The 19,620-nt window shown below is 38.0% G+C and overlaps 3 protein-coding genes and 1 long non-coding RNA gene across 4 annotated transcripts; 3 read left to right on the forward strand and 1 right to left on the reverse strand.

Moving 5' to 3' along the window:
* The first annotated feature begins 1 nt into the window (after window position 1).
* Window positions 2-5,181, forward strand: LOC147052089 (phospholemman-like). The gene is made up of 9 exons (XM_085917458.1): window positions 2-231; window positions 1,996-2,052; window positions 2,411-2,434; window positions 2,536-2,559; window positions 3,108-3,182; window positions 4,280-4,316; window positions 4,416-4,453; window positions 4,540-4,567; window positions 5,074-5,181. Exons 2-8 carry the CDS (start codon window positions 2,001-2,003, stop codon window positions 4,542-4,544), a joined length of 255 nt encoding a protein of 84 aa, XP_085773584.1. The 5' UTR covers window positions 2-231; window positions 1,996-2,000; the 3' UTR covers window positions 4,545-4,567; window positions 5,074-5,181.
* A 425-nt stretch (window positions 5,182-5,606) lies between these two features.
* On the forward strand, window positions 5,607-8,293 carry LOC147052090 (uncharacterized). Its single transcript, XR_015066967.1, has 5 exons — window positions 5,607-6,214; window positions 6,742-6,777; window positions 6,851-6,925; window positions 8,042-8,073; window positions 8,163-8,293. It is a non-coding gene; the product is annotated as an uncharacterized LOC147052090 (long non-coding RNA).
* Window positions 8,294-8,886: 593 nt separating this feature from the next.
* nfkbid (nuclear factor of kappa light polypeptide gene enhancer in B-cells inhibitor, delta) lies at window positions 8,887-14,592 on the reverse strand. The gene is made up of 12 exons (XM_085918836.1): window positions 14,487-14,592; window positions 12,876-13,003; window positions 12,760-12,793; window positions 12,494-12,678; window positions 12,143-12,324; window positions 11,638-11,743; window positions 11,396-11,542; window positions 11,052-11,103; window positions 10,739-10,896; window positions 10,092-10,208; window positions 9,865-10,029; window positions 8,887-9,646 (listed from the first exon to the last, which is right to left on the reverse strand). Exons 1-12 carry the CDS (start codon window positions 14,500-14,502, stop codon window positions 9,590-9,592), a joined length of 1,347 nt encoding a protein of 448 aa, XP_085774962.1. The 5' UTR covers window positions 14,503-14,592; the 3' UTR covers window positions 8,887-9,589.
* Window positions 14,593-17,174: 2,582 nt separating this feature from the next.
* LOC147052092 (uncharacterized) lies at window positions 17,175-19,488 on the forward strand. The gene is made up of 3 exons (XM_085918956.1): window positions 17,175-17,331; window positions 17,741-17,832; window positions 18,023-19,488. Exons 2-3 carry the CDS (start codon window positions 17,748-17,750, stop codon window positions 19,045-19,047), a joined length of 1,110 nt encoding a protein of 369 aa, XP_085775082.1. The 5' UTR covers window positions 17,175-17,331; window positions 17,741-17,747; the 3' UTR covers window positions 19,048-19,488.
* The last annotated feature ends 132 nt before the right edge of the window (window positions 19,489-19,620 follow it).

A 19,620-nucleotide genomic window follows, 5' to 3' on the forward strand; every position in this document is an offset into this window, starting at 1 on the left:
CCCCTCCTTCTCCTTCATTCCTCCGTGGACCAAACAAGACACGCAGTCAAACCCTAAAGGGAGGTTTCTCCAATTGCTCATAAATTAGATGTAATCTATTTTTCTATTTTTTTTTCTACGAAGCTTCACAGTGGATTCCAGCTCTTCTGTTTGGGAGTGAAAAGAAAACTTTTGAAAGAAAAAGGAGTACACCTAAATTGGGTGGAGGGAACAGCTGCAGCTCAAAACGTGGTAAGTCCTTGTTTTATGAAAAGTCCAGAAAGATGCATTTAAGTGTAAAAGTGCAAGCGTTTACTGTCTTCACTTGAACTTTAAGTCATTTTTTTTTAGTTGAATGAGACTTTTTGTCGTCTGAAGTTCCAACCCCCAACATTCATCCATGCCTGTGACACCATGTGACGATTTAATGACCTCCATCCGCTTTACTCTCACAAATAAATAAACAAGCGTGCGCTTGCTTGTTATTATTCATCCAATATTCTAGATGTTGAATGACGTTTGCCAGTTCATTTATATGCTCTTGCGTTCAAACTGAAACTCCTAACAAGAATGAAGTCATCGATTGCTATCGCGTTGTTTTCCGAGAACGTGAGCTCAGAATGATTTGTCTTGGTTCATGGTTGACACCGCCGCGTTCCCCAATTAAAACACTCATTGTTAATCCTCTTATTATAACCCGAGGTCATTTATTTGTAAGCGTTGCTCTTAGTCTTCCATTAAATGCCTCTCCATCATTCAATTATTGGCTCAATGCCGAGTTGAATAACTCACCCTGTGCTTGTTTGATTAAACTTGATTGGCAGGCTTTTGTTGTTAATCCCATTTTGCCATGGATGAAGTGTTCATTTCTCCCTACTCCAGGGTCGTGCTCCCACCCCCACTGCAGTCATGCGTAAAATCTCAGCAGTGTTGAGGCGGGCCTGTGCCAGGAAGGAAAGGCTCTCCCTCCAGAAACATTCATTTCTGCACTGGACAACACACACGAGTTCATTTTTTCAAAATCCAGTGTGTTGTCTTTTCATATTTTGTGATTCTCGTTGGTTGGGCATGCTTCCCGTCGAGGGTCTTCTTCGGATTTGTCCTTAAAATTGCCAACCTTCTGCACATAGCTGGAGATATACTTCTAACTCAAATGTACCCACTGTGGAGCGGTAAACAAAAGTATTTGTGTGCGCTTTAAAAACAACAATACCCTGCGAGATAATGATGTCGATGAAACTGCCTGTAGGTTTCTGCCGACAAACAGAACAGTCAAACCTCCCCCTGGCCAAAAATATACAGTGCAACTCAACACCGGTGATTGTGGATTGCAAAAGATTTGAGGTGCTTTAAATAGAACACTCATAGTCCCAGTCAGGAGGTGTTGACTGCACAACTCAAAAGTGCATTGCGCTTAGGCAAATCAAAAAATGGATACAAACTGAAATAATTCGATCAAGCACTTGACATTCTACATATGAGTGAGACATGAACACATCACTAAACACAGATACCGTGCACAACCATGTCAATAACTTCACCAAGCAACTTATCAGAAGTTAGCACCATTACCTAACGCTAATCTACACATCCAGCTAGTAGCTGCTCTGACCCCGTGATAGCAGGGGAGTTGCATTTGTGAGTGTTTTTTTTATGATAGCCGTTTTAGAAAATGCACCGTACTCTGATGACTGGCCATAGCTTGAAAGTGGCTTGGATATTCTACTATCCAAGTTTATCATATCAAGCGGGTTAAGTCAGTGCAGGGGTGGTTAATAGAATTTGCAACACTTTTACATAATACAGAACGGATCGCTCAGCACCATATCATTTTTTTTGTCATATTTTCTTGGTAGTTGGTTGGCTTAGACCAGTTGATTTAGACTCAGTTTACCTCCTGATGTTGGTACCCGGATAGAATTCCAATTACAGTTGAACTTAATTGATACATATTCTGTATATATAGTGAAATAAAGTCAACTTCATGAACACTTGTTTTTCCTTTCTCCTTATCAGTTACAATGGATCTTTTGCTGTTTGTGCCATTCATTTCCTGGTTGAGTTTTGCTCTCGGTGAGTAAGCTCACATGACATTTTGGCTATTTGATGCTCATTTACTTGCTAAACTTGCCTGTCATACGCTGCTTGTTTGAAAAGCGAAAAAGATTCTCAAAAGATTTGCATCAGTTTATCACCCAAATTTCCATGTTCATATTTTTATTGCCCACAGCAAGAAAAAAAAACATTTAAAAAATAGATTTTGCTGGGTTTATAATGATTAATTTTGCATTTTAAAATGCAACTGTCGAAGTTTTCAAATCAATCAAATTGTATCTCACTGGCAAAATTATTCCGAATCACATAGAGCTAGTTTGATATGCGTTTGATACTTTTTACTCTAACGATGTTTGTTTACATTTTGTCTTCACAGTTTCAGCTGCAGACAGCGAAATAGGTGCGTTTCGTTTGAGTTCAAATATTGCCGAGGCAAAAGTCAAGTGATGCGCAATGTATGTGTTGCTCAACTCCTTTCCTGTCTCTGTTTTCTTCAAGCAGATTATGACAGGCCTTTTGAATATGGTAAGTAAGCAAAACTGAAAGAAAACATCTGCCAGCTCAGACTCACACTTGCATTTCCTTAAAGGCAAAGTCAACCCCCAATTTTTTTTTTTTGCTTTACGCAGCCCAAGAAGTCTTCCTTTTTCCCCTTGGGAAATAAATTTGTAGTTGCTGTAATTATCTTGGTTAAACATTGACATTAGATTAATTAATTGCTCAGCCCATTTGATGTTTGTTGCTAACTAAATCAGCAGCTACAACCAAGTTGTTATCAGATTCATTCAATTGTGGAGTTTTATCACATGTGGTCAAAGATCATCCGTCTTTTTGTGCTGGCGTAGTACACGCGGTCAAAATTGGTTCAGCCCGGTCGGCTTCGGTTTTGCCCTTTGGCTGCATTTCTCTCTTTGATATTCAAAGTTTGCTTCATACACATTTCTGTCGGTCTGCCAGCAGTGGAGGAATTTTTGCAACTGACAGTTTTGACTGACGTTTAATTTCACGTGTGTTCATAATCTAGCGATCTGTATATTTGCAACTTAATATCGGAATTTGATTTAACGTTCCAGACTACGAATCTCTGAGGATCGGTGGCCTGGTTTTCGCCGTCGTGCTGTTCCTGCTGGGCATTGCCCTCATCGTCAGTGAGTATTTGCAAGGCATCGTATCAGCGCTCACACTCCATGTCTCATACCGGTCGGTCCTTATCACCAGACTCCTCTTCCCTCAAACTTACAAAACTCACACCTGGCAGCACATATATACACCAAAACAACCCATGAGAAAAGAAACGTTGCTTCTCTTGGGTAGACACTGCATCTGTTGGATAACAGGCAGCACTCATTTGGAATAGAGAAAAACAAAATCTAGTCACCCTTGAAAAGTCATTTCTAATCCCAAGAAAATAGTTGAGCCAAGATGCTTTCCAGCTGATTTTTGGGTGAGAAGCAGCAACTGAAAACCAATTAGCATGTAGTAAATCATTTTTTTGTTACACTTGTTTTTATGCAGTTGGGTGGAGAGGTGGGTTGGGGGGGTGCAGAATTTTTTCTCACTTATTCCTGATGAGGTCGACATCAGAGAAACATCGTAAAAAAAACAAGCAGAAAAACTGACAAATCATAAAGACAGTGCATAAAAAGAGAACATAAACGAGAGCATTGCTCTGTGCAAGTTTACTGTTTGGCTCTTAAAATAAAAAATAAAAAAAAACAAGAGCGCTGAGAGATTTTCTGCCAGTGAAAGACACCACTGGCGCCTCCCAGTGGATGGATAAAAATGAAGAAAGGATTAGCGCTATCTTTCAAGATGTTTTACCTTGACAACATGTAGGTCACAAGACTGCTTTGGGATTTTCCACCTCAACCTTTCGATCTCGTGCAGCTACAAGAATGAAGTCTTGGTTTCACATGTTGTCCACTGATAGGAACCGACTGTGCAGCGTGACAAATAGTCATAAAAGACTGAAGGTTTGAGCAAATGAAGGCAATTTTCGGAATGAAGCCCATTTCTGTTTATAACAGATTTTTTTTTTTTTTTTAAACCTTGCTGCCTCACTTTTGGCTTAATTCACATTATCCAACCTTGAACTTGGGTCTCCTTTATTTTTTTGTTTGTTTTAATACTATTTCCCATCGTGAGATATAACATCACACAATTATAACAAAAGTGGCAATAACCAAATCTGAATATGTCAGATAGTTTGACTATTTTGAATATTTATTTTTTTCCTCCCAAACAGGTAGAAAATGTATGTGTAAAAAGAGAGACAAGTCAAGGTAAATAAAAAAAAATATGTATCTCAAATGCATGTGCGCAGGCATGTCGTTTGTTTTACCTGTTGTAGACTATTTTAACTATTTATAAATTGTTCTCAGGTCACAAAATCCTGATGTGGAATCAAGTGTGCCAAGGGGTAAATATATTTATGCTGGTTTTTGTTTTTTAATTCTAGCGTGTTCTCTCCATCAACAAAGTAATCTGTATTTTTTTTTTAAACAGCGTGATCCCCAAAGACAAAGGTCAGCAGGTAAGTATCTCGAAACCAGGGAAGGGGAAAAACCTTTGCTCAAGTTTCACATTTGTTTTTAAAAACTTGGCAGATGGGCTATGATCATATTAAAACAATAGTTTAATTCTAATAATTTTTTGTAATACATTATGTTTTTTTACTTTAAATTCATTCTCTTTTGATTGCCTAATTATTTAACTGAATCAATATAGAATTGATAAACCTTTATGTAAACTCTGTTTATTTACCACAAATTGGTAAAAAAATACATTCAAAAAATTCAAATGAAATATAATTATTTCACCAATTGTATTATTTATAATAAACAAATCAAATAATACATTAAAGTAACATAAATAATTAATGTATTTACAACGAATCATATAACCAAATATTTAAAGAGAAATACTTAATCATTTTAATAATACAATAACATATTTATTTAATAAGATAGATGAATTGAAAAAATAAAAGCATTTTAAGCAGCCAATTTTTCAAACCACGTCTGCCTACTCTCCTTGCAGTTACCAAGTGTTACCACCAGATGCCGGCAAATATTCTAATCGTCTGAAGATAATCTTTTCATTAATAAAGATTTTAATTTTAAAACCTCCATCAATTTGTTCTTTTTTTCCTCTTTCTTTCTTTTTTGCAAACTAAGTTGTCAGCATTACGCAACAGTACGATCAAAATGTACATTTAGTGACACTGACATCGATGCAAGCAACACTGCATTGTGAAATATGGTTTGAAAAGCTTCCTGTGATTTATATTTCATGCGTGCCACGATACTGTCGACAGTGTGCCCATGTGTTGCAGTGGCAAGAGGCAGCCCACTGCTGCACTCTTCTGCTGACATTGCATTTGGCACAGTCGCCAGCAGTGAACGTGAATGATTTATGTGGTGCAAAGTGGCCGTCCACAGAGTGGTTATCTGCAAAATTGCATCTCATTTCATCCACCTCTGCGGCAATTGCTGATAAACAGGGATTTCCCGCAAATTTGTGTATCTGGGAGGGGGAGCCGGACATGTTGCCTTTATTAGACTACAAGAAGAGGCTGCGCCACACTCATGCCAATGCACACTCAGCAACAATCCACCTAAAGCAAGTTTTGTGAAAAATGATCACACAAACTACATTGTATGGTTACTAATGCCTTGTAGTCTTGCACGATAGCCATTTGAGCATTTATAAAATTTCCTTCATATTCGTCTTAAGGGACATGTCACACTATTCCTGTCCTTCTTAGTAAGACAATTCAATACACTAGCAGAGCAACATTGTCTAATAAGAGACATTCCTTTTGTAGTTCTTCAACTTGTATGCTAAACTGTCTTCCTAGTATGGATTTAAAGAGCAAACCACTGCATCGACTTGAACAGTTGAGGTCCAAGTATGTTTCTTGTCCTCACAAGTCGGACAGCTTTGACATATTAGACAGACATTAGTGTTGCAGAACGGTACTTTCATTGGAAACTGGCAAAAAAAAAAAGATTTCGAGTAAGTTGGCGTGATACTTAATTACCACCACTAGGGGGCCTCCTACATGAAGGTGGGCTATGCTTCTCACTGCTCAGTCGGTTTCCACCCATCTGCAGCCTGCACATCAATTGATTCCGAGGAACTCTTCAGCATCTGTACGCTGGAATCATGAGCACCACAGGTCAGTCCATTTTACACAATATAATCGTTTCTAATCAAAAAGTTGGCACCTATACGATTCCTTGACTACTTTTTTTTTCTTCAAATACTAAAGCTTGTATTATCTTGGAGTTGTTCCAAAAATGTATCTCTCATGAATTTTTAATTAGGACTGGTGCACTGTTGCTACTTTCCAACATTACTTCTGCAAGAGTGTCTGGCCTTTGAAATGTTATTGCTACATTTGCCTTGAGAGAAATTATAAATGCAATCTGTTTAAAATGTCATAATAAGAACCATACTATATGCATTAGATAGCTTTTAGATTTTGTTCACAATGCCAATAATCAGAATACAAGGAAATACAATAGCTTGTGCTAGATTCTGCTGCTCCACCTTCCTTTGCTGTGCATCTTTTCTGCTGAGAAACGCATTGAGTGGAGAGAGAGAAAAAAAACAACACTCCAGAGATTTGTGGATGCAATGCTGCAGTTGTACTGCACACACCCTTAACGGTCTTCCCCCCCCCCCCCCCCCCTTTACTCACAGAAGCAACGTATCGAGATCACAATGACTTTGAATATGGTAAGCCATTTATCCAATGAAAGTATGTGTATAATAATTACTTGAAGTTTATTACATTGTGTCCCCCTGATAGATGAAGAGACTTTGAGGACCACAGGGCTTGTCCTTGCCATTGTCATGTTTGTGGCTGGCATTTTAATAGCCTTAAGTACGTTTTTAACTTCTTTTGCACCTTCACTGTTATACGCTCACTGGACTCTTTATTAGGTACACGTGCAGAGAATAGCTATTGAGATCCAACGAAATAAGTCGTGCTTAATTTTGATCAAAACAATTGATATTAGTCAAAATATATTAGTAACTATAGTAAAAAAATAATAATAATACTGTGTACCAGCTATGAAGTGACAGGCAGAACAATTAAATGCATTTCCGCTAGGTGGCAGTAGATGCAATTAACTTGAATGTCATATATTATATTCCACAAAACAGGCCCAGATTTCAAACTAAATAAATTTATGAGTAAACTCTGACAAGACCATTATTATTTCCTCCTCTCTATTATTGTGTATAATATGTTCCTTGGCTCAATGAAGGTTAGGAAACAAAACTATCATATTCTTATTATTATTATTATTATTATTATTATTATTATTATTATTATTATCGTATCACAGCTGTTATCAGAACTTGATTATTTTGTTCAACTACCTTTACGGTACTACCACCATATATTTATGGTTATATTTGCAAATAGAGAATTTTCAGTACCACCAATGTATTGGATCTCATTAGATTGTGCGTGTGTACAACAAAGTGTACGGTGAGTGTACGCACCGATATATTAGTAACCAATGTATCATTCCTCAAACAGGTAACAAATGCACTAAATGTGTAAAATCCTCCTCCAAGTAAGAAGTGTTTAGTGGATGTTGCGCTTGTGCATGTTGTATGAGTTTGACTTTTTGGAGCAGTGGACCAAGCAAAGGATATACTAACCTGCATCATTCCTCAATTAAACACACACTCCCCAAAACATGACAGAGTTGTGGTCACTCGTCATGTGTTGGTATAGTGTAACGTCTAAATATATCGCATGACGCTTGTTGGACAAGACAAAGAGTAAAAAAAAGTGACAATTGTTTTATTTTAAACACTTTCTTTTGTACAACTTGCAATATGGAGTGACTAAATACCCCTTACCTGCAGACCTTCTCACAATCTGATTGATGGATATGTGCCTGATCCAATGTTGCCTCTGCATGTTTGCGAACCCCAAAAACATATGCACTCAAGTCTTTTTTTTTTTTTTTTCTATTTGCAGATCATCCAATACTCAAACACCAAAGACAGACGGTGAGCACATTTTAGTTTCTGGTAAAATTATCGTCTGTAACATTCTAATTGTCTCTTCTTTTTTTTTTTCACTCTCTCCTTTGCTGCAGTGCCTCCTCCAGCCGTATAGCAAATGCAGTATTTTGATGAAGCAAGGAGAGGTCGGCATCAGGAGAACCGAAGCATACAATATGCATAAAAGTGTTTTATGGTTGTTGGACCGCACCCGGATGATCAATAAAAAATGTACTCAAATGTTTCTCACACTCATGGCAGTTTTTGTTTTTGCAGATCCAAATTAGGAATACAAAGAGAAAATGAATCTTTTGTCAGAAGCGCAAATATTTGACTGTCACAGTTGCAGAATATTAAAAAAGAAAGAAAGCAAACACAAAACAAATCAAAGCCTTGTTCATCATGCGATGTCACAACACAGATGTTGCTTTTGGCACATGCATTGAATGAAGGATTTTGTTTTTCCTTTCTGGTGATTTAGCTATTGGATAATCACCATTAAGTAAATGATTAATGGATAACAGCACTCAGACTGAACCAATCTCCACCAAGGCACAAATATTTGGATAAATGGAAACAAGTCACGTTTTAGCTGAACCCAACAAAAAAAAAAATCTTAAAAACATAATAAATCGACATGGTTCACTCACCTGACTTACATATTTGAGGTTATGTGTCAAAGTAATTTTTGAAATAATATTTCTCAGCAGTGGTGATGTGTTTCATAAGAAACTTGCAAAACAACACATACAAGTCAGAGACCTCAACATTTATTTTTCTCACTGAAATTACAGTCAAATTCAAATTTGATCCCTCTTGGTGGTTTCTGGTCAGAGCAATCGAGATGTCGGGATTTTTGTAAAGTGAAGGTGACAGTTGTTTAAACTTTCCTTTGAGTGATTCAATTTCCCCCGTGCTCGCAAGAATATCCCAAACATGACATTTCGTTTGGGTCGTGACTCACTACTGGCATGCGCTGTGTCACGCTTTGGTCATGAGCCATAGAACAAACTAAAGTAGTTTTACACGGTAAACTACATCTAAAAGTATGATGCACACAGGTCATTTTCAACATATCATTAATGTCAACATAAGTAAATGTGCTGATTGAATTCAGCAGCAGCATCACGGCCAATGCGATCATTATGATTTCTGAGTCCTCGATTGATTTCATAGAAATCAAAAAATTTTAGCAAAATGAGAACTCTATCACCCGGCCCCACCTTTTTAACTTTGGTATTGAGACAATCTAAGAAGATTCATACAATATCAAAAATTAGCAAGTGACATGTAATAAATTCAAAAATGTGAGGAAAAATAAATATTTAAAAAAAGATTCCAAACAGCATGGGTTTGTAATTGGAAATAAAAGGTCCTCAATATGAATGCCTCATAGAAAATAAAATATAAATATGAACTTGTTCTGTATTTGAAAAGCAGCTAATGGCGAATGAATTTAAGAGTTGAAATCCAATGTGAATAAACCTCTTTCTGTCATCCCTTCTTCCCAGAAGACTTTCAATCATTCCTGGTCATACGAGGCCACTGGACGTCGACGTTTCTTCAGCAAGAGTTTAAGCTGAAAGAAATTTGAAAAATATTCTATAAATATGTTTTTTATATATAATGAATTTAGCTGTTTTAATGGATAATTAATTTTTTATAATATAATTAATTTACTTGTAATCACTGATAAAATTTCCTCATTGTTTCATTTATTTGAGTGAGTAAGAAAACCCACAATATTTTACTTCATCATTTATTTCGCTATTTTTATTGATAAAGAATTTGGCTCACCTTCTCCCCTTCCAGGCCGCCCTGCAGAAGATGCGCGGGTAGGCCGTTTTCCATATTGCGGATGCTAGGATCAGCTCCTTTGCTCAGAAGCAGCCGCAGGATCTCCTCCTGCCAGGGGTTGCCATGGAGACAGGCCGCCATGTGTAAAGCTGTGTGGCCGTGTGCCTTGAAGTAGACATTGGACACTGAGTAACACTGGCCACACAATGACTTGTTCAGGCACTCACTTTCATGTTGACAAAGTCTTTGACATTATGCATGGGGATGCTGAGCAGATAATGGAGCAGATCCACATTCCCTTCCTTCACAGCCAAGTGTAGAACTGTCTTGCTACTTTTGATTTCCTGCAATTTAGCAAGTGGGGGCAGATTGGGGGCGGGTCATAACAAAACCACAATAAGTTGAACTGGAATATGCAAATATCACTAGAAAGAAAACAAAAGTGACATCATTGTGGTTGGCTCTGGTAGTTCCCCCTTTTTAATACAAGTGATACTACATATGTCACTAATATTATCCATTAAAAGCCTTTACAGTATCGGTGTCAAACTCAAGGCCCGGGGGCCGGATACGGCCCGCCACATCATTTTATGTGACCCCCGAAGACAAATTGTCTTCATGTGTCAATAATAAACTTACAAATTGTCTTCACTTTTAAACAAATACAGATATTGCTAAAAATGTTTGTTACCATTGATCTTTTTAAAATATTTGAACAGTTTTAGTCTCAAGTTTCAAATTCATCAGTTTGTTGAGATTCATAATGGCCCTCCGATGGAAACTATGACTACAATGCAGCCCGTGACAAAAATGAGTTTGACGTCCCTGCTTTACAGAGATAATAAACGATAGGCGATAGACGCTTGTACTCCACCTGGCTGAGTGGCGAAGCGCCTGCATTGAGAAGCACCCGCACACAGCAGAGCTTCTCTTCAGCTTTAGCCTGAAGGTTAACATCGGCCATCCCACAGGCAAACAAAGCCTTCATGGTGACACTGTGAGAAATGGCTGCACAGTGCAGAGGGGTCATACCTAGCACAAAAATATCAATAGTTGAACAAGGGATAGGTACCCGTAATATTTTAGTCAATAGTTCATGTTGATGACACTCTGGACAAGTATTGTTTATATTGTACATAAATATAAGAATGTTTTCAAGTGTGTGTCCTCACATAAAGAGACATTACCTTCAAAATCTCTGGCCTCCAGGTTGACAGCAGGTATATTGGACAGAATTACCTGGAAAAAAAATTATAAATTTGGATTCAATTTTAAATATTTTATTAAATAGAAATAATATGATTTGCCTCGATTCAACCTTTACATATTAATATGACTTGAATGACCAAGACACTCAACTGAAACCTTGAAAAAACGTATCTGTATTGTATCTACAAACGTTTTTTCCCCCTTTTTCCAAAATACCCCCAAAACATTTTGTTGTTGTTGTTGTATTCTTTTAAGAAGAATGACGATTCAATAAATGTTAAAAATTTGAAGCATATCAGTCCAAAGTGGTTCAGCCCTATACCTGCATTATCCTTGGTAAGCCATCTTGGGCGGCCAGGTGAAGAGCATTTTGCCCTTTGACATCACAAGCATTAATATCCGCTCCAAATGACAGCAGATCGTGAACAATGTCTGGCTGGTTTGCTGTCACAGCCACCAGTAAGGCAGTCTATTCATGCAAAAAAAAAAAAAAAATACAATTGCATAATGTTGCTCACAATCCAAGAATATATCCATGTATTGAAATTGCTTGCTTTTCCATACTTTGCCTTTGTGCTCTTTTGCATCAAGCTTCCCCAAATCCCTCAGCTTCTCTGCCGCGGCAAAGGCCCACTCCCTGAGACCCTTAGCTGTGCAGATATGCAGAATGCTGACCCAAAACAAAACAAAAAAAGATAAAAAACATTAGCCAACAACAAATGCCTCCTTCTGTCATCCATAGCAATTAAGGGACTTATAGGTGAATCATTATAATTATAAACAAGAAAAATATACCTTTACAATCCATAAAAATCAAAACTTAGAATTTCCAATTATTCTAATGAGTGACTTTTTAGGAAATAAGTGTGTGTGACCATAAACATGTGGGTAGCCTTATACATTTGACCCAGTTTCCTTTTAGAACTTGTATGACTCAGGATGTTTTTTTTCTATGATTACAAAATGTCAACACAGACAGTTTAGCAGACAGTCACACAAGTAATAAACACATTCATACGTGACATACAAACCTGGGAATATACTAAATGTTTGATGACTGATCACTCACGTGTCTCCGTCTTCATCCTGGCCGATGATTTTACTGTACTCCATTTCTCTCATCATCATCCTCGCCTTCTCTAGTGTGTCGGTGTCCAACCAGGACCCGAACGTTGGCTGAGGGGGCTGGCTGGGTCCCAGATGGGTCCAAGTAGACGCTGCGCCCTGATTTGCAGCTGCCACCTGGCACTCCTGCTCAAAGAAAAAGAAAAAACCTCAAATTCAACTCAAAATCGTATTTATTTATTAATTGATTATTTTATTTTATTTCATTTATGTGTTTATTTATTGATGTATTTATTTATTTGTATATGTATTTGTCTATTTATTTCGTGATTCATTTATTGATTTATTTCCTCACGTAAGACTGAGACTCAAATCCTGGATGATGCTGCTGAGAACTGAAAGTGGAATCCAATGGGACATTATAGCCCATTGGGAAGCTTGGTCCAGGTTGATTAGGTTCATAAGAGAGAGCAGGCTCCTGCATAGGGGCCCACAGCTCACAGCTCATAGCTGGCATTTCCGTGTAACTGCTTGATGTGCCTGCATAAGAGAGAAAAGCCAAAGTGGGCACACTAATTGTAAAATTCAAAAACGATTGTACAGGAATTGTCCAAATCTCACCTGCACATGTCTGTTGTTCTGACGCCTGCAGGTGCTTTGAGAGGAAATAAATTAAAAAAAAAATGGGGTCATCTTATTAGTGACATAATATTGTTGTGCTATGGGATGTTTCTTACAGTAAGCATGTTGTGACCACTTGTGTTTGCGGGATAAGAGGTTACCCCCGACGACATCTCTCGCTTTCTCTTTTCTTCCAGAAGTTTTTTCACTGTGGGTTGAGTGTAGCATGGCTTCTCCTTTGGCGCTGTGTGACAACAATTTACACGCGGAATTTATATATATATTTTTTTGATACACAGGATAGGTAAATGAGTGCAAGAGGAAAAAGTCACGCGTCACACGACAAAAAAAAGATGTTTCCACTCTGTGATCTGTCTGACGCATCGACTCCTAACCTCCACAATGGGATTACATATATGTTTTCTATGACATCTTCCGTGTGGCTCTGTTACACGCACAGAAACACAAACCACATCTTCCTTACTGCGGCACACACACACACACACACACACACACAGACGTCGTCGCATTGGCACATTCACTTGTCTGCTTTCGAATGCACTGCATTACTGTTGTGGTCTTCTTTCTGTTTCATCGTTAGCATGGGTATGCAAACATTTATTAAATATTTGCCTTTTTGTTTGGCTGCTTTCGTTTACAATATTGGTTTCCTGGTACTTACCAAGCTTTGAATGTTGCAGGTTTTTAAGTGTCATTCTTAGAGCTTAACGTTCTGCTGTATTTATTCTAAAACCAGTTTTGATGTGTGTTGAGGGAGTCACTGTCATGTTTTTATTCTGTCCAAGTTTTGAAATGTATTGAAGAAATTGGGGGACTCCCACGAACAGCCCATAACAATAAGTCAGCATCTCTGATCATGTAAAACTCACAACACTGAGACTCTATGAACATTTCTTGACAGGCCTTGGTGATACCTGGGTTTTTCTTGAACAATTTCTTTTGAGCAGGGTGATAGTTTAGAAATTGTACCAGACCTTGGAAAGTGTCGGTACATTTAAATCATTTCTATTCATGTTTGAACTTGTGATTTTATAATCTACATCCATCCACCCATTTACACCAATGGGCAATTTAGAGTCTTCCGATAACGTAATAAGGATGTTTATGAAAAGTGGAAGGAAGTAGAAGAATGCAGAGAAATCCCACGGAAGCATAGAAAGAACATACAATGGCCAGTTCTCCATACATTGAGACTTGGATCACACTCCTAGGGTTAGGGTTAATCTAGTTGCCCTTTGCGATATTCAAATACGAGCAGTGGAAACCCCTGGACACTGAGTCATGTGCGTGGGATGGTACGATGGGGATTCCAGTGACTTTTCTCTTTTGGGCTCCCTCCTCACAGAAGAGAGCGAGAGAGAGAGAGAGAGAGAGAGAGAGAGAGAGCGAAAGAAAGAACAGGCGGGACAGCAGCTGCACATTGCCAATGTCATCATTTTGTGGTCAAACAGAATCAGAAACTATGAGAAAAGATGAAGAGAGACCGATATGTTCTTATTTAGTCAAATACCAAGATGCACACAGAATTTTCTGTAACCATCACTACATAATTGGTACATACTTTACAGAAATTGTAGGAAAATGTCAATTGTAATACGAAGAAGGGATTTATAGCAATCACTGGTTGAGACAACTAACATGTGAAATATTTGATGTCCATTCACTGAAGAACATGAATGAGAAAAATGGATTTAAAATGTACTCACCTTTCTCATAGTGCATGTCTCTGAGGTTGGTATTAGAAGAGTCCAAGAACAGCGAGCAGATGTTTGATGTGTGACGTTGCGCTTGTCTGAAGTCTGTCTGCCTTGTTGTTGACTACGCACCACTGCTTGTACACACAGAGTACGCCGCCCACACACGTGTGTGTGCTGTTATCCACGCCCTTTGGTGTGTGTTTGTGAGTACTTCCACTAACTCATTCCAACATATAGAATGTACATTCTAAAATCAGACAGCTCAAATTATCAATAATAATAATAATAATAATAATAATAAATTGATGTCTATTCACTGAAGAACATGAATGAAAAAAGTTTATTAAAATTATATATCATTTTAATAATAATAATAATAATAATATCATCATCATAATTAGTAAAGTTAGAAGGTTAGTATTAGGGGTTAGGGTCATGGGAAAATGACCCAAAAAAATGATCGAATTCAATTGAAAAGCCAGCCATTCATTTTCATCTGGGACTATCACATCTGATTTAGGGTGACATACCATGAACTGGTTGTCCAGCAAATCTCAGTCATTCAAAATGTATTGCATATAACCATTTAAAAAAGCCTGTAGTTTTTTACTTGTAGTTACAGTATTTAACTAGCTAACTTTAACTAGAGACTCTTTTTTTACACAATAATCTGAATTTCTACTTAGGGACAGTGTGAGGAATCTGAGGATACAGAGAATCAGCACATTTTTTTGTAAAACTAACCCTAATCCCTAACCCCAATTTTCCACAGTGCAGGTAACTTTTGTGGACAGCGCCCTCTGCTGTTAACAACGTTGAAGTGTCTCAGACATGTGGTGCCCAAAAAAGGGCAGGATCCGGTCGTTAGACGCAATAAAATCAAAACTACAGCCGCAGTTGAATTCACACCTCTTCTAGTTCGTGGGTGACACATCACCACAGGTAAGAGCATATACTATTCGCACATTCGGACTGAACAGCGGACTTTCTCATCAAACGGTTATGTGAGTTCTGCACACTCCGACAAACAAATGAACAAATATCTATCTATCTATCTATCTATCTATCTATCTATCTATCTATCTATCTATCTATCTATCTATCTATCTATCTATCTATCTATCTATCTATCTATCTATCTATCTATCTATCTATCTATCTATCTATCTATCTATCTATCTATCTATCTATCTATCTATCTATCTATCTATCTATCTATCTATCTATCTATCTATCTATCTATCTATCTATCTATCTTAATTTTTTTCCCTCTCTTCTTCTCTATCTTTCTATCTATCTTTCCATCCTCCATCCCTTCCTTCCTACTGAGCTATTTGTTGTTCAATTATTCATTTTGTCTTTTTAGAAAATTTCACAGCCAAGTACGGGGATAATGGCATGCACCAAATCATTCGTGCTGATAGTGTCTGTACTCAGCCGTAAGTTTTCTTTTCTGTTGTTGCTTCTAAGTTGGGTTTTCCTGTGAAGGAAGTAAAACCGCAACCTAATGTCATAACTCAAAGAGGTGTTAGAAATGTGATGAGTTCTCTCTCTCTCTCTCTCTCTCTCTCTCTCTCTCTCTCTCTCTCTCTCTCTCTCTCTCTCTCTCTCTCTCTCTCTCTCTCTCTCTCTCTCTCTCTCTCTCTCTCTCTCTCTCTCTCTCTCTCTCTCTCTCTCTCTCTCTCTCTCTCTCTCGCTCAAAGATTCTGCGGCGGGAAACAACTTGACAGGACACTCACCAGCCACAACATTAGGTACACCTGCACAGTCTTATGCTAGGTTTAAGCAACTTTATGTTCAGGGCCAGTAAACGATAGCGTTGATTCAATTTTGTGTTTCGTTTTGTGTGTCGTTGACCCCAGCATACAGCCGTGCATCATGCTACAGGATTGAGCCTGGCGTACTGGCGGGTATTATAATTGCAGATGTGCTGTTGACCCTTATACTGGTCATCATCACCTACCAATGCGCCAGAATTCAACTAAGCAAAAGTCAAAAGCACAGAGAAAAGCGTAAGCCAATAGTAATTAGTGTAATGTGGGTGTGTTCTGGTACAAATGACTCATTTTGTCCCCATGTATGACATCTTTTCACAGAGGATCACAAAACGTATATGAATTTCCGGGCGTCGAAGAAGACTTGACCTTTTTTTCTGAACAGATTATTGAGTTTGAAACTTAAAAAAAATAAAGCTGAACTGTTTTTTTTTTTAACTTTATCCTGAAATCTAAAAAGACACTGTTACTTTCAAGCATCAAGTTTGGATATTACTTTTGTCTCATGTTGAAAAAAAAAGGAGTATTTGGCATGACTTTGCCATGAAGTTACACATTTGTACACAAAATATCACAACTTAATTGTCATAAAAGCACTGTGCATAGGCCTATACATACCGTTCGGTACTTTACGTATGTAACCTATTAAATTTGTCTTTCTAACCATTATTGCAATAAATAAAAATCTATTTTTCTAGACACTCTACTCTGTATAAAATGTTATGATTCTTCAATAAATAAGGAAACGTAAATATAGGAAGTTCTTTTAATGGACACCTTTAAAATCTATTCGTGTTGGAGTTGTTTTGTTTTGGGAAAACGTGCACAAAATGTTTTTTATGTTTTGCACGCAATTTTGGTTTGCTTGCTGGGCAACAACATTACACTTTCCACGGTCCTTCGCTAGAGGGCGTCCGGGACCTCTCTCAAATGACATCATCATTACGTAGCAGGAAGTAAACCAAGTACCACGGAACCACGCTTGGTTGAAGCAATCAATCAGAAGCGTATCCCCTTCTATTTGGGCACACTAAATAAACACGCAACTTATGTGGTGAATCAGGAACATAAGGTAAGAGGTAAGTTACGACTGTTACCACATCATGTTACTTATCATGTTACCACCGTTATTTGTAGTACTGCTTGGTTGCAGTACAGAAATGCTGGCCACTTTCATTAGCATGGTAGCTACCACAGTGCTAACTATGATATTTAGCTTAATTATTGGCATTATCGTTGAATTACAACTGTCTTTTGTCAAGTAGACACAAAGGCTAGTCTGAGCAGCGTCCTCGACGAATGTTGGATCTCATCGTCATATGCTGCTTCTTGCCTGTACCGAGAGTAATACTGTACCGTGGAAATTGCAATGGTGGTTGCAGGCAGGCATGCCCCCGATTTTAAATCTTAATCCCTTCATGCACTCTACCAGATTATCACGCGTAATCACATTTGCAAAAAGAAAAGACATCTTTGTTGTGATTGCAGCGTGAAAATGTTTGCAAGGACCACAGCAAAGTACGAGGAGGAGAAGGACCATAGTCGTAGACCACTGGAAGATCTTTGGCTGCAGCCTTATGGTGTGTTATGCAGCGTTGGGTAGTACTACCTTAGGAAATAACTATTTTCTATTATGAATGTTTATTTCTAGTAGAATTTGATCGAAATCATGTGTGATAGGCAGATTGAAGAAGTCCTTGTATAGGTTTTGTCAGTTTCTCTATAACTGTAACTTTCATTGGTATGATGTGTGTTTGCCTTTTTTTGCAGACATCAGTGAAGTTAAGCTGGAGGAGCCAGACCATACTGGCATTAAAGAGGAAGATGTGGGCAAAGAAGTCCACCACTTGAATGAACAAATGGAGCAGACGTTTCTTTGCATCATAAAAGTGAAGGAAGAGCCGGAGCAGCCTTTTATTAAAGAGGGGGGAGAAGACTCCTGCAACATTAAAAAGGAGGAGGATACCTTTGAGATGCTATCGGCTGGTGTTCCTGTGAAGAGTTTAGATGAGGGTCAACATGAGGTGAGCAAAGAGGCGGAGCCTCCAACCTGCAGCTCAAGTCAACAAATGACCAAAGAAAGTGATAGAGACCACTGTGGAGGGTCACAAGCAGCTCCAGCATCAGATAGTGACGTGACAAAAAACTTTTCCTGCTCAGATTGTGGCCAAAAGTTCTCTCGGAGGGAACATTTAAAAAGGCACACAAGAAGCCACACTGGTGAGAAACCCTTTTTATGCTCAGTTTGTGGCCAAAAATTCTCTGAGGGGGGAGATTTAAAAAGGCACACAAGAATCCACACCGGTGAGAAACGTTTTTCATGCTCAGTTTGTGGCCAAAAATTCTCGGAAGGGGGACATTTAAAAACGCACACAAGAATCCACACTGGAGAGAAACCTTTTTCATGCTCAGTTTGTGGCCAGAGATTTTCAGTGAAGAGAACTCTGACAATTCATACAAGAATCCACACTGGTGAGAAACCTTTTTCCTGCTCAGTTTGTGGCCAAAAATTCTCTGAGGGGGGACATTTAAAAAAGCATACAAGAATCCACACTGGTGAGAAACCTTTTTCATGCTCAGTTTGTGGTCAAAAATTCTCTCAGGATGGACATTTAAAAAGGCACACAAAAACTCACACTGGCGAGAAACCTTTTTCATGCTCAGTTTGTGGCCAAAGATTTGTAGCCAAGCGAAGCTTAAAAAGGCATATAACAATCCACACTGGCGAGAACCCTGTTGCCTGCTCAGTCTCTTGCAAAGGAGAATTCCGAGTGTGTTGGGGAGATGAGCAATGATTTCACCTTCTATTTGAGTCATAATGATTTTGAGAATATAGTTGACCGGCCTTGGGAAGATAAGAGTTTTGTAATTTTCATTATACTTAATGTTTATTTTGTTTTTAGTTGTGGATTTTAACTAACTAATTTTTATTCATATTCAGGGCACATTGCTTAGTTTCTATTAGTCTTTAGGGTTTTGTTTTGTTCAGCTTTTCATGTTAAGGTTTTTGCCCCCATATTTGTCAAGACTTGTTAAGAAGAAAAATCAGAAGCAAACAAGACACTTTTTTTTTTTTTTTTTTTTTTTTTAATAGATGAATCAATTTGTGTAGAAATGCTGAATGACAAAATATGAAAGCATGTGGAATGCCTTGAATCATGAAATAAAATGGGTCAATTATACAGAATGACATTGAACAATGTGGAATCATGTGAAGTATTGAATCATATGGAATAATGTAGAATGGTATTAAATGAATGATGACACACGTCGTGTGATACACCTTAAGAAATGGAGATCCAGGAGATTTCAGTCATTCCCAGCATTTTACCACACGTCAGGTAAGTATTATAAAAAGCATATCATCA

This window comes from Syngnathus leptorhynchus, chromosome 8 (assembly GCF_054491065.1).
Source record: "Syngnathus leptorhynchus isolate UIUO chromosome 8, UIUO_Slep, whole genome shotgun sequence".
NCBI lineage: Eukaryota > Metazoa > Chordata > Actinopteri > Syngnathiformes > Syngnathidae > Syngnathus > Syngnathus leptorhynchus.